This window comes from Parasteatoda tepidariorum, chromosome 8, assembly GCF_982258835.1.
Source record: "Parasteatoda tepidariorum strain Cologne lab strain chromosome 8, Ptep-v5.0, whole genome shotgun sequence".
Taxonomy (NCBI): domain Eukaryota; kingdom Metazoa; phylum Arthropoda; class Arachnida; order Araneae; family Theridiidae; genus Parasteatoda; species Parasteatoda tepidariorum.
In genome coordinates, this window is record NC_141762.1 from 7,635,564 (window position 1) to 7,648,791 (window position 13,228).

The 13,228-nt window shown below is 33.9% G+C and overlaps 1 protein-coding gene across 1 annotated transcript in view; it reads right to left on the bottom strand.

Annotated features, from left to right (window-relative positions):
- Positions 1 to 1,343: 1,343 nt before the first annotated feature.
- Positions 1,344 to 13,228, bottom strand: part of LOC107451458 (uncharacterized) — a 41,546-nt gene continuing 29,661 nt past the window's right edge. Inside the window, exon 2 of the mRNA XM_016067554.5 lies at positions 1,344 to 3,284. Within this exon, the coding sequence (XP_015923040.2) occupies positions 2,428 to 3,270 (843 nt within the window). The 5' untranslated portion in view covers positions 3,271 to 3,284 and the 3' untranslated portion in view covers positions 1,344 to 2,427. The remainder of the gene's footprint in view (positions 3,285 to 13,228) is intronic.

Below are 13,228 nucleotides of genomic sequence, written 5' to 3' on the forward strand. Positions count from 1 at the left end.
TTCGGAAGCAATTGTTAATGGCAATTACTGCCGTTTGAAAGGAATAGGATAAATTTAAGTAATATAGGGAGAAAACATCTTGTTCATATTGGATAAACCTTCAAGCGTGTGACATTGCCCGGTATCCTCTACACTGAACTTCTTTTTCAAGGATAAGAGCCATTTCTCGGACATAGTACCTCGGTTTACCCTACAATGGTGTTATTTTCCAAAGTTAATGGCTATTGCCCAGTATTCCATGCGCTGTTATTTAAGGTTAAGAGCCATTGTCCGGTATTCTCTACAACGTCGTTTTAAGGTTAAAGGCCATTATACCCGACATTTTTTCTCTCTGCAGTATTTCATTTTAAATACGAGCCACTGCCCTAGTCATATCTGACAATTCGCTGACTAGTTTCTTTCGAATCCTAATGTATATTAAGCTTTAGATATTCGTGGTTGTGTCCAACGATATTTAGACTTTTTCAGTTTTACCGGGAATCTCTCCGTTTATAGAGTTTTTTTTTAAAATAACGTAGCATAAATTTACAATTAACTTTATCTGGGATTTATCATAACTGAAATTTTTAATTAGATTAATAAAGTGCATTGAAATGTGCTAAATTATGAATGACGGTATTATCGAGAAGATAAAAAATAACTTATTGAAAGTAGTTTGATGAGATCCCTAAAAGATTATTAGTGAGATAAAAAAAAATGGTAACAATATAAATATGTGGACAGCTTTCTGTGACTTTTATAATTGTTACTGTGAAGGACAGAAATGGGTGGTTGTTGACTTCCACCGGTGAATATTAAATGTCCAAAATATATACTTAAGTGCCACTGTTCGGTTTACCCTACACTGATGTTTTTTTATTTTTTTTTTAATTTTAAGGTTTAGTACCACTGTCCAGTATGCATTTGCCTGGTACTCTGAACACTGATGTTTCTCCAACTCTATCCTCAACAGATATTAAAATATCGCATAAGTGTTATAATATCAACGAATAAATTAATATCAAATCAGATATAACAAATATTTCGGACATACACCAAAGCGACTATGTGATTGTTGACATTCACCGGTGAAAGTCGACATTCTCTTGAGTTCAGTTCTTCACGGTAACATAATCATTAAATAAAAATTAGAGTGTCTATGTAGTGAACGATTCTTTTCATAGCCGGCTTCACTTCATTCAAATCGCTCTGATTAAATACGATTTGGGGTTCTTAGTTTACTTTTATATTATTATTATTATTATTTCATATCGAAAAGAAACATTGCTGTGTGAACAGCACTACAAAGTGTTCTGAAGTACAAAAATTTAATTAATTTTTTATAACTAAAGTTTCAAATAATATTTTTTTAAAAATTCGATTTTAATCTTAATTTTGAGTAATGATATCTGAAATAAATATATTAATTGCTCTTGATATCCTTAAAAATTGGATCTCTATCTTTAAATGTATGTCAAACGATTCTAAATTGCAAAAAATATATACATATATTTTCTTTAGATAGAATAAACATTGTTGATTGAAAAGGATTTAGACTTGAAATAATTGAGGCTTTTTGATTTAGCTTTGTGGGTGTATTGGTTAAAGATCCTAACCAAAAAAAAGTCTTATCAAACCAAGAAAGACCCTTAAATAAACTCGGTACCTCCGTTGGTACAAAATAATAGTATTATTAATACTGAAAGCATCTCTTCTTTTGTCACTTCTTCTCATGAAATATCGTTGGGGAGGGGGAGGGGCAGATGAGCTGCACTCTCAGAGACTACGAAGCACTATAAAATAATTTTTTTAAATCTTCCGAATATTGTTGGATTAATTCGAGATTCTTATATTATACATTGAAATTACGTTAATTAATCTGTATTTACGTTATTCTATGTTGAACCAGAGTGATGTTATTCTTTCCAAAAATGAAGAGATCTCACATGTGCATGCATGTTTTCACGTGTATTTTCACGTAACTCACGCACATTATCACGTGATGAGCTATATTCAATGTAAGAAAAAAACGCTTGAATTATGCTATCGAAACAATATATCACAATATTAGCCTACTGCTCTGACAAATGCAGCACCAAATTCAGTACTTTCCGAGATGTTAGTACCAAAATTTCGTATTACCCTTTTCTTATTTCATTATACCTCCGAATTATGTATTATGTATGAGATAATGACTGAAAATCTCCATAAACCAAGTGATTCAGACGGTCGGCAATTTTACTTGATTCGCAAGCATAATTCAACTTACTTGATTTGCCTTAGGGTAAGTTCACAGTGGTCACTAACGGCAAGGTCTCAGCGCATCTGCTTAAGCGCAGAATTAAACTAATGACGTCACTTCTTCGGCCCTTTGTTTCGATTATGCGCTGAGACGGTCACCGTGAATGATTGATTGAGCAGCCCATCTGCGCGCAAAAAAGAGAATTTTTAGTACCTTTGACTGTCATCGGTGATCAAAACCTGCATTTCTGGAATGCTGTTAAGACTCATCGGCGTCAGTAAACTGGAAGGGTTGCTTCTGTGGCTCGCCCCATGCACCCCAGGCACCACCACAGGCGGGGGTGGTTGCAGCGGCGGAGGGGCAGCATCCGGCGAAAGAGGTTGTTGTCTGTGCAGTGCCGAGAAGTAGTAGGAAGAAGTGGTGGAGGAATCGTCCGGTGTTGAGGCCGCACTCTGGTGTGCAGACGATGGCAGGTAAATGGACTGGCCGGAGACTGTTCTGGCACGCTTGACCAGAGGCAGCTCCTCTCGCTGCACAAGGCAAAATACACGCGCCAGACAGAAGGCAGTGCCCAGGCAAAGGAACAGAAGACCAACAGTCTGAGCATAGGAAGCCTGAGCAACCAGTCCGATGATGATGAGGACGGCGCCGCTGGCCAGAAGAACGGAGCCAGTGTACACGAGAAATCGCGCCCTCTCACGCTGCGTCTCGAGCTGCCTTTCACGCACTTTGTGAAGTGCGCTCACATAATTGCTGGCTGCGCTCGAGATGGTGGAGACACCGCTGGCACTCGGTCGTCTCGAAGGTGGCTGGATTGTTGTCGTCGTCGTCTGTGGTGTAGCAGGTGCCGACGCTCGCCGACGTTGACTGTTTTGATTGTTGAAATAGTTGTAATAGCTGCCCGGCGCGGAGGTGGGAGAGGAGAGGAGGCTAGATGATCGAGTGGAAGGCGAAGGGAGGGAGGATAGGCTGCCTTGGCGACTAGCTGCCTTGGCCCGCTGTTTCTTCCGCTCCCGCCGGACAGCCACAGCTGGCATGGCGCTTATCATGATCTCCACAGTTTCTGAAAAATAAAGAAGGTCATCCTTAGGTAGGTCTCAACCAAAGAATAATATACTAAGGGCAAGACGTCTAGCACTTCCATAGTAAACCAGTCCCCCTAGGTGTGGTCCTTGTACATAAATAACAGTTAGGGGAACAGCAGAGGCTCTTGAAACGAGTTTGCCTCTCCTCCCCCAATCCCTACTGAGGCTGGGGTGCAAAGATTTTTGTTTTTTGTTAGTTTGTTCTGTATTTTTACACTATTAATTTAGATATTTCTTTCGGAATACACCATCTATGTCAATACCATCTATGTCATTTATACAATCTATGTCAATTAAATCTGATAACAAATTTTGACATAGAAAGAAAGAATAAAACGGTGGTTTATATTGGGAGGCAGCGTACCCAACCATACATGTTCAGTTGTCCAACAACCCGTTCGCTGGTGACCTACCTCCTGACTGCCACTTTACTTCTTATGCGCATGCGCTGGATCTTAGTACACATGATTGCTCGCTAAATCTGAGTATACTGCTCACCTTATAAGTTGTTTTAATGGTATAGTGTACCACACCGAGCAGTCCCCAACTTTAGTTACGTATTCGAAGAGCAGATTCTTCTTTTTACGTTCTTTGTCTCAACCATTTTAACCACTTCAGCCAAAGCCATTTTTACGATCATTTTACCATCCTGAACCATTTATAGGTTCATTTGGAAAAATCACTCTTATTACAAATCTTCCATGCCTCCATGGTTGTTTATAGCAGCAAGCATCAACGGGGAAAACTATTGATTTAGCTACAGAGGGTCAACCGATCTAGTGCAACCTAATTTATGCACAATGGTTATTTAGTCATAAGGTTTTTAAGGCCCGGATATAGGAGTTACTTCAATTTTGCAAATAACGCATTTCCAATGTAATAGAAATTTAATAATTATAAGAATTAAATTTAATAAATTAATTAGTAAACTTAAATTTTCTTAATAGTATATCATAATTATCCAAAACTATAAATCCATGAAACAAGATGAAGATTATGATTAGTGGGAGCATCATTGTGAATAAAGTTTAGCTTCAAATCAACATGTAGGTGCCCGGCTCTGCTTAGGCGACTAGAACTGGATGTGCTAATGACAATAATAAGGTACTTTCAAGAAATGCTACAGAAGATCTGAAATTAAATTGAGTTCTATTGGGTGCTTGAATCTCTAGAAGAAAAATGCCATTCAAGTAGTTGTGCATGGCGCGTTAATGTTACAGCTATTAGACTTTATTTATTGTCACACTAATTAATTTTCGGATCAGATATAATTCAATACCTGCAATCTACGTCACCTGTGTGTGTCGAACCCGATCGGCTATTGAATCGTGGCATTAATGAAAGCCACGATTTACCCACCCGTGACGTCACTTGCAAGTATCCAATGGCTTATTAGACGATTCTCGAGCAATAATTGGTACCACTGAACGACACTTAGAAATTTCTATTGAATAAATTAAATAGTTTATTATAATGAATTTGTGAAGAATTAGAGATATCTTTTAGAAAATAAAATAAAGTGCTTTAATAAACATGTAAATGTTTGTCATTTATCGTTTATCAGGCAAGGGACTGCTGGTGACCTGGTACAGCAGCCTTTACAGCATGGGCCATCCATTAGACGTTCAGATTTTTACAGCAAAGTTCCATGGTAGATGATACATAAGCAACTGTCAAATTTTATTTGGTAGCTTAATTCTGAATGACTCATGTTGTTTGAGTAACAGACTTGCATACGCGAGTCTAGTATATATAACGTGAATTAGACATGCAGTGAATGTTAACCATCAAAAATTTAAAGTATCCAACGAATGTCACCCTATGCTAAAAAATTAATAGTATCCCGTAAGAAAATGTTTTATTTCCCACTGCCCACCCGAGACAGATTTGTTGACTACTCTTTCAGGGGCATCATATTAGGTGGAATCACATTATTTCCACAGTAAGGACGGATAATACAGATAATACCTTGTCCGGGATTCGAACACTGATGTAGGGTCAGCTCCCTGACCACTATAAAGTCTGGTTGGCTAAAAAAAAATGCATTTCATTAATTTTAAAATATCGTAATAATTTTAATAACTAAACTTCAATACGTGTCAATAGATTTATAGATAAAATTATGTAAAGTAAATTTTAAAACTAGTATTACTGGTTTCAAACTATTATTAGTTTGTTTTTTGAAATTTCTATTGAATAAATTAAATAGTTTATTATAACGAATTTGTGAAGAATTAGAGATATCTTCAGAGAAAAAAATAAAATACTTCAATTAGCGAGTAAGTTTGTCGTTTATCAGGCAATGGATGGTTGATGAACTGGTAAAGCAGTTCATACAGCATGGTCTGTCCATTAGACCAGTGTTTCCCAAACTTATGACTTTTGTGTACCCTTTCTAAATTTTTCGTAACGCTGTGTACCATTAATACAAAATGTGTTAACTCTGCAAAAAATAGCCAATCGAAAAATACGTAATCTTAAATTCTCATGGCTAGCTTTGTTCTTAAATAAAAGTTTGTGAAATTTTCGTTTGTTGCAAGATATTTCACATAAGAACACGTACCCCCGCTAAACTGTTCCCGTACCCCTGGGGGTACGCGTACCGCACTTTGGGAAACACTGCATTAGACGTTCAGATTTCCAGTGGTAGATTAAACATGGACGATTGTCAGATGTTATTATTATTTTTTTTTGTCACATGCTCCTCAGCAACGTTTCGCAAAAGGTGTTCCGTGGAACCCTAGGGTTCTGTAAAAAGTAGTTAAAAGTACTGTGAATTAGAACTTTTTTCTTACATCAAAAATGATTTTTGAAACATGCAACCGGCTTGTATATTACTAGTATTCTACTATTTATTTAGTATGTTGGTTATTTTTAGGAAATTACTTAATGGAAAAAAATAGCAAAATTATGTTTTTCTCATCCTATTCATGCATTGCACATTGCCTAAGTATTTCTCATCGAGCTTTGAAATTTAAAATAAAATAAACTTAAGAATAAAGAATTAATTCTCTCCCTAAAAAATTAATTAATTCTAAAGAATTAATAACCATTCTGACAATTTTAAACACTTCTTTTTCCATACTTCAACATAAATTATTCAATTCAACTTATATATAGAGTAATATATATATAGGCTAACTTGTACAGTGCGCAAAATGAAAAACAAACCATTCTAAATAACTTTTGATCTAATGATCGGATCTTCACGTTCTAGGACTCAATCTGAATGGTTGGAGGGGGTAACTTCAAATATGCTAATTAAGTGCAGACGATATTTTAAGTGACGAAATCAGACACAAAAACGTAACTTTCCCTGAATAAACATACCCTTTTTTTGACGGATTCAGATTTCTATCCCCCGAAAGATAGGGGGTCGCCGTAATCTAGAAAACATGGTCCGAATAATTTGGTCAGGAGAGCGCTTCAAAGTATAGACCCCTTAATGTTAATTTTACTTTTTTCGCTATATCTGTAGAACTTTTTAAACGAATTGAAAAATTCTTGGGCACAATTATAAAATTCCCTTAACCAAAGATAATTCTCCATGCAAAAAGAAAGAAAAAAACTTTTAGTAAATACTTAATATTTCTTTTAAATTGGTCGAAAAAATTTTGACGGGAGTACAATTTTTTTTGCATCATTTTAACGAATATAATTTTACATGATGAAATACTAAATTCAAGTGAAATCGGTCGAATAGTTTCTGAGAAATCAAATTTTGAAACAGTTGTATTTTTAAAATTTGATTTCTCAGAAACTATTCGACGGATTTCCCTCAAATTTTGTATTTCGCCATGTAAAATTAAATACTTTAATATTAAAAAAATTTTATACTTAAAAGTTTAAATTTTTTTCGACTTTATTAAATAAAATAATAAATACTTACTAAGATTTATTTTTTTGCATGGAATTATCTTTGGCTGAACTAATTTTACGAATGTGTACAAAAAATGTGTCAGTTCACTTGAAGCTTTTTCAGGATATGGAGTTGAATTAACATAGGAGTCCAAATTTTAAAGTACTCTCCTGACCGAACTATGGGACCATATGTCTCAGATTACAACTGCTCCCTATATTTTGGAGGTCAGATATCCAAATCCGTTTTAAAAAAATTTTTATTTAGAGAAAGTAAATTTTTGTGTCTGATTTCGTAACTTAAAATATCGTCTGCACTTATTGATTAGGCATTCCCAGAGCCATTAAAATTAAATACTAGAACATGAAGATCCATTCATTAGATCAAAAGATATTTAGGGCGGACCTTTTTTTATTTTGCTCATTGTACATAAGGTTGATGGTCATAGTTGTTCAAATCGAAATAAGAGCACTAAGAACAGAGATACTGCAAACGTTTATAAATATTTTAAATTCTTTTCCACGCACTCAACATATTTTGAGCAAAAAATAATGTATTACTGAGTAATATAAATTTGGAGAGAGAGAAAATTTACAAGAGACCATCTCTTCTTAATGTCGAGGTGAGATGGCCACTCAATACAGTGGCAAAAAAATGGAGTTAAAATAAGGAAAATAACATATTTCATACAGTTAACCATAAAAAAACTTACGATAAGTCGTAAAGAATGAATTTAATCATGGAAAATAAGTAAAAATAATCTAATAAGCGAAATCGAATGTAGCGATTTAATCCTTTTGATTTCTGAAATAAATTGATCACATTTTTGGCAAAGGTTTACAAAGTTTGTACATTTCAAAGAACTGCTGCATGCACCTTACACATCTTAACCGGTCGTAATTTTTTTCAGTTATTGTATTTTTCTACCCAGCAAATACGCTGATACTTATCGACAAATTCTTAGCCTACGGTATCGAATAATCTGTGAGATTCTATCGAGGAGGTTATAGAAAAAGTCTATAGAATTGGAATATTGTATGTCGAATTTTTTAAGATCCTTAAAAAAATTTATAAAGTGGTTTCAATATATTATGATTAAAAAGCTGAGGGCTTCTTTTTATTAGCTTTCATAAAATTATGAAAGTAAAATAAACAAAATCAACGAAATTATGATACCAAAGATTTCGTAATTAGATTTATTTAGTGAGAAATATTAAACGTAGTGATAAATATGAATTTTAAAAAAATGCATCTTATTTTCTCACTTTTTCTATCACTTAAACTCTCTAAGAACCCTACGATCCCATATATATTTATACTCATTAATTACTAGTTGCCATCACTCCTTGATTTTATGAGGCCATTTCTCCTGAAAATGAAGATGAGATGACCACCGAATTTATAGCCTCATTATACCTCTTTGCTTTTTACTCAGAAGCAAAGATTGGACTATATATGAGCTGTAAAGGTCCATATAGTTGAACAAATATGATCAACATATTAAAAAACAACAAAATACCTATTTTACAAAAAAATATTTGACTATCTAAATAAAATAAACACTGAAAAATCTTATCTTTATTTATTTATTTTTTATAGCATTACTTGTTTAAACTGATAAGCAAGTCAAAATGCTTCCTCGTAAAACTGCATTTGCTTCAATCTTCAACATATTAACAAATGTCGAAGATATTGAAGCTGGTCATCTCGTGTCTATAATCATCTAACCTAGACTTATAATACAAACCAACGAATTCAACTGCTTAATAAAAAATCTAATTTCAAGATAGTTATTAATGAAACAGAGATGAAATTTCATTCTTTGCATTAAATGTTCCCAGTAGATCACCGAAGCCAAGCATCACTGGTAGAGGTCAGTGAGCTGGTAAGTAACCACTATAATTCACCTTGCGAAGGAACAGAGGGTGAGCTGCATCGGTTCTTGTTAACTGTTCTAGACAAACAGCTGACAAACAGCAATTATTGCGAAGCAATTAATGGGGTTGGTGAGCATCCAGGAACAGGGGTCTTAGCCCCCCCCCAATAAATCCGTAAATTTGAAATCAAAATAACGATAACGATCGGTCGAATAGTTCCTGAGAAATGAATTTTTGAAAATACGGCTTCTTTAAAATTCGATATCTCAGGAACTATTCACCCGATTTCGCTTAAATTTTGTATTATGCCATGTAAAATTACATTCATTAAAATGAGGCAAAATATTTTATGCCATACAGCTCAAAATTTTTTCGATTATTATTAAATAAAGTAATGAAAAATAATAAATATTTAATAAAAAATATATTTTTCATGGAATCACGTTTGAACGAATTTTATAGTTGTCTGCAAAACGTTTTCAATTCGCTTAAGCAGTTCTCGAAATATGGCGAAATACGCAAAAATTAAAATTAACATTAAGAGGTTCAAACTTATGACCTCTCTCCTGACCAAACTATGAGGACCATATTTTGAGGCTCAGAAATCCGAATTCGTTGAATAAAAGGCATGTTTATTCAAGGATAGTGCTTTTTTGAGTCTGATGTCATAACTTTAAATGTCGTTTGCACTAATTAATTAGCAAATTTGAGGTCATCTCCTCTAACCATTAAGATTGAGTCCTAGAATGTGAAGACCCGTTCATTAGATCAAAAGTTACTCATGGTGGTTAGTTCTTAATTTTGCGCACTGTTCGCCAAAGGTGGCAATTGTCCAACAAAATTGAGCAGATTGTAAAGTTGTATTTATTATTTTTTTAATTCTCTTTTAATAATATTATGTAGAATGCAGAGCTATACGAAGAGTTAATTAATGCTTTTTTTCAACTGATTGAATTTATTTGCAGAAAACAGATAATGCGATTTAATTAAAAACCGTTACGGTATATTTAATCGCAATATTATTTGTGCGCGTATGCAATATTATTTAAAATATTTTATATTTCTATTCTGTACACTCATTTTATTAGTTTTATTTACCAACCGCTTGTGCTATCAATTTCGATTTTTCTTATACTCAAATTCTGCAGCTTTAATACCATCTGAATAGTTTGTATTTCAGGAGATTACGTATAAAAGGTATTAGATATAGATCCCATCATCCCTGATATTTAATGATAATGGAAGATATTTGTAATTGCTATTTGTTTAATAAATGCAATTTTTTTAATAATATAATTACCCCATTATTCAAGACAAAATCCTTGATGGGACCATCTGGATGTTTTTAAGGTTTATGTTGGTTTCTTGAAGATTCAACACAATGGGATGGTAACAGTTAGGCAATCATTCCCATCATGTGGTCATGGATTTGGATGGGGCCAGCAAACTTCCATCATTTCATGTTGGAAGATGATATTTTACTATATGATGGTCATCCAACGCGGTATGTTAGAAATTCTTTGAACGACATATTCCATCATATCTCATGATGGAAAATATTGCTTTAGTACTACGATGGTCAACCATCAAAGGATGCTTGGTATTGGTGAACAAACAACACCCAATATTTGATGATGGGACGCATTAATTTACCATCACTAGACTAGTAACCTATCAAGTAATATTTGGTGTTAATAATGGTGCTTCATCCTTTATTTCATGATAGAATAAGTTATTATAAACCATTTCACATTGAGTAATGATGTATTTTTCATCACATGCTGACAATATTTTGTGTTTACATTTTTTAACAAAAAGTAATGTTTACATAACAACTATATTTTACAAATATCAATTTGCTCTTTTAACCAATCGTCGGTTAAATAAATTAAAAATTCATTTAACTGAAACTACCAGTGAAAGTCGATTATTTTTTTACCAATAGAAAAAGAGTAGAAGAATTAATTGTCAGAATAATTTTTTAAAAAAATCAACTGCTCACCTGTTACTGCAAAGCATTTGACCGAGTTGCTGGCGCTAGAGACAAAAGGACATATACAAGGAAGAAAATGAACTGGTTCCTTGTTGGGAACATTCTAACTCTATTTTATAATTCTATTATTATCCCACATTAGAGAACATATTGAAATTAAAATCAGCCTACGAAAACAGCTCCAAAAAATTCAAGATCCTGTAATAAAAGCCGAGGTTAACAGATTTCAAAAATTATTCACAAACAATTAAAGAACTACAGGCAAGAAATCTGGAACGAAAAGGTTCTTAGTCTAAACACACAAGATAATTCGATCTGGAAAATGTGCAAGTCTCTCAAAAACCACTGAATCACTAACATGCCACTTAATAGCACCCATGGCAAAGTGTACTCAGAAGACTGAAATCTTTGCTAATTCAATAGAAGAGTAGTTTACTCCAAACATCTTTCCGCCGAACCCTGACTCAGACAAGCAAAATATTGAAAACTACAATGGCTTTATTACCAGACAATAACTATCTCAATACCATGGATATAACCGTTTTGTTGTATGAAATCATCAGTATCTTTTAAAAAAACTAAATAAGAAAAAAGCAGCAAGTTTTGATCAAATTTAAAATTTAATGATCAAAAATCTTCAATGCTATAGAATCAAGCAATTAGTTAATATCATAAATGCCTGCATCAATTTTTGCTACTTCCCAAAATCGTGAAAGTACGCTACTGTAGTGTTCCCAAAACCTGATAAAAATCATCGACAACCAGAAAATTATCGTTCCACCATTCGTCTGTCCTCTCTATCTGAAGTTATGAAAAAGATCAATTTAAACAGAAAATCACCTTTTTTGGACTACCGAAAGAGCAATTAAGCTTTAGGAAATATATTTCCACAACATAACAATTTATTAGGATTCTCAAATGCATAAGTGAAGGTTTCTATAAAAAAAGAAGCCAATGCCCTGTTAATGCTAATCGTTGCCAAGGCGTTTAAAAGCGCCTAGTGCGTCGACTTAATACATAAGATGATATAGAATAATATTCGTAACTATATCACCCACTTTATCAGTAGCTATTTAGACAATAGAACATTTACCATAACGACTACTTCTCATCAACTAGACAAATTAAAGTTGGTGTTCCTCAAGACTCCATCTTAGGATCCGTCCTCTTTTTAATTTATCGTACAGATTTCTCTGTTAATAGATCAGACCAAAATCAACTCATTGCCTTCTTCGTCGATGATACGACTATTTTAAGCAGGTTCAAGTGCCTAAATAGAGCGAAAGAAAAATTACGAGACAACATCTGTGACTTGTAGTGATTTACTTCCGATACCAGTGGTCGGAAGTAAAGCACTACAAGTAGTGAAACAACTGTAGTCACTACTTTCTTCCGTTGTTGATGTAGTAGATGGGAGGTCAAAATCAACACTACGAAATCAAATCTCCTCATAATTAGAAAACATTATGAAAAGAAATCAAATCTAAAAAGCTGTATAATACTATTCAATAGTTGTAGTTAACTGCATTTATAACAAAGTAGTTGTAGTAAACTACAAAAATAATATAGTTTTTCCAACCACTGTCTGTGACATAAGAAGTTGGTGTAGTACGTGGAAGTTACTAGAATGGAATCAACACAACAAAATCAAATCTCTTCATAATTCGAATGCACAATGAAAGTAAATTAAATCTAAACAACAAATATAATACTGTTCCACTTCCCGAAGATTTACGAAAACTTTCAAGAACAAATATCTAGGCATAACAGTCAGCCATTCCTTAAATTGGAAAATTAATATCTCAGATACTCTTAAGCAAGGATCCCCAACCCTATGCCCGCGGGCACCATGGCGCCCGTCGATCGGTCTAGGTGAGCCCGCTGCTACGACGTAATGAAAATTATTACTGAAACTTAATTCTAGCAACTCCTTTGCAACTTCGACTTTTCAAGGCCCTGTTACAAAATCCTGATGATGCTGACCTCATTTTACACACTGAAGTACGCTGGTTCAGTAAAGGCAAAGTATTTGACAGATTTATACATTTAATTGAAGAAATAAAAAATTATCCTGTAGCCAAAAACCAAATATTTTTAGAATAAAGAGATCCTCTTTGGCTAGGAGATTTATCTTTCGTAACAGACATAATTGAAAAACTAAATAATTTAAACTTGGAGCTGCAGGGAAAAGAC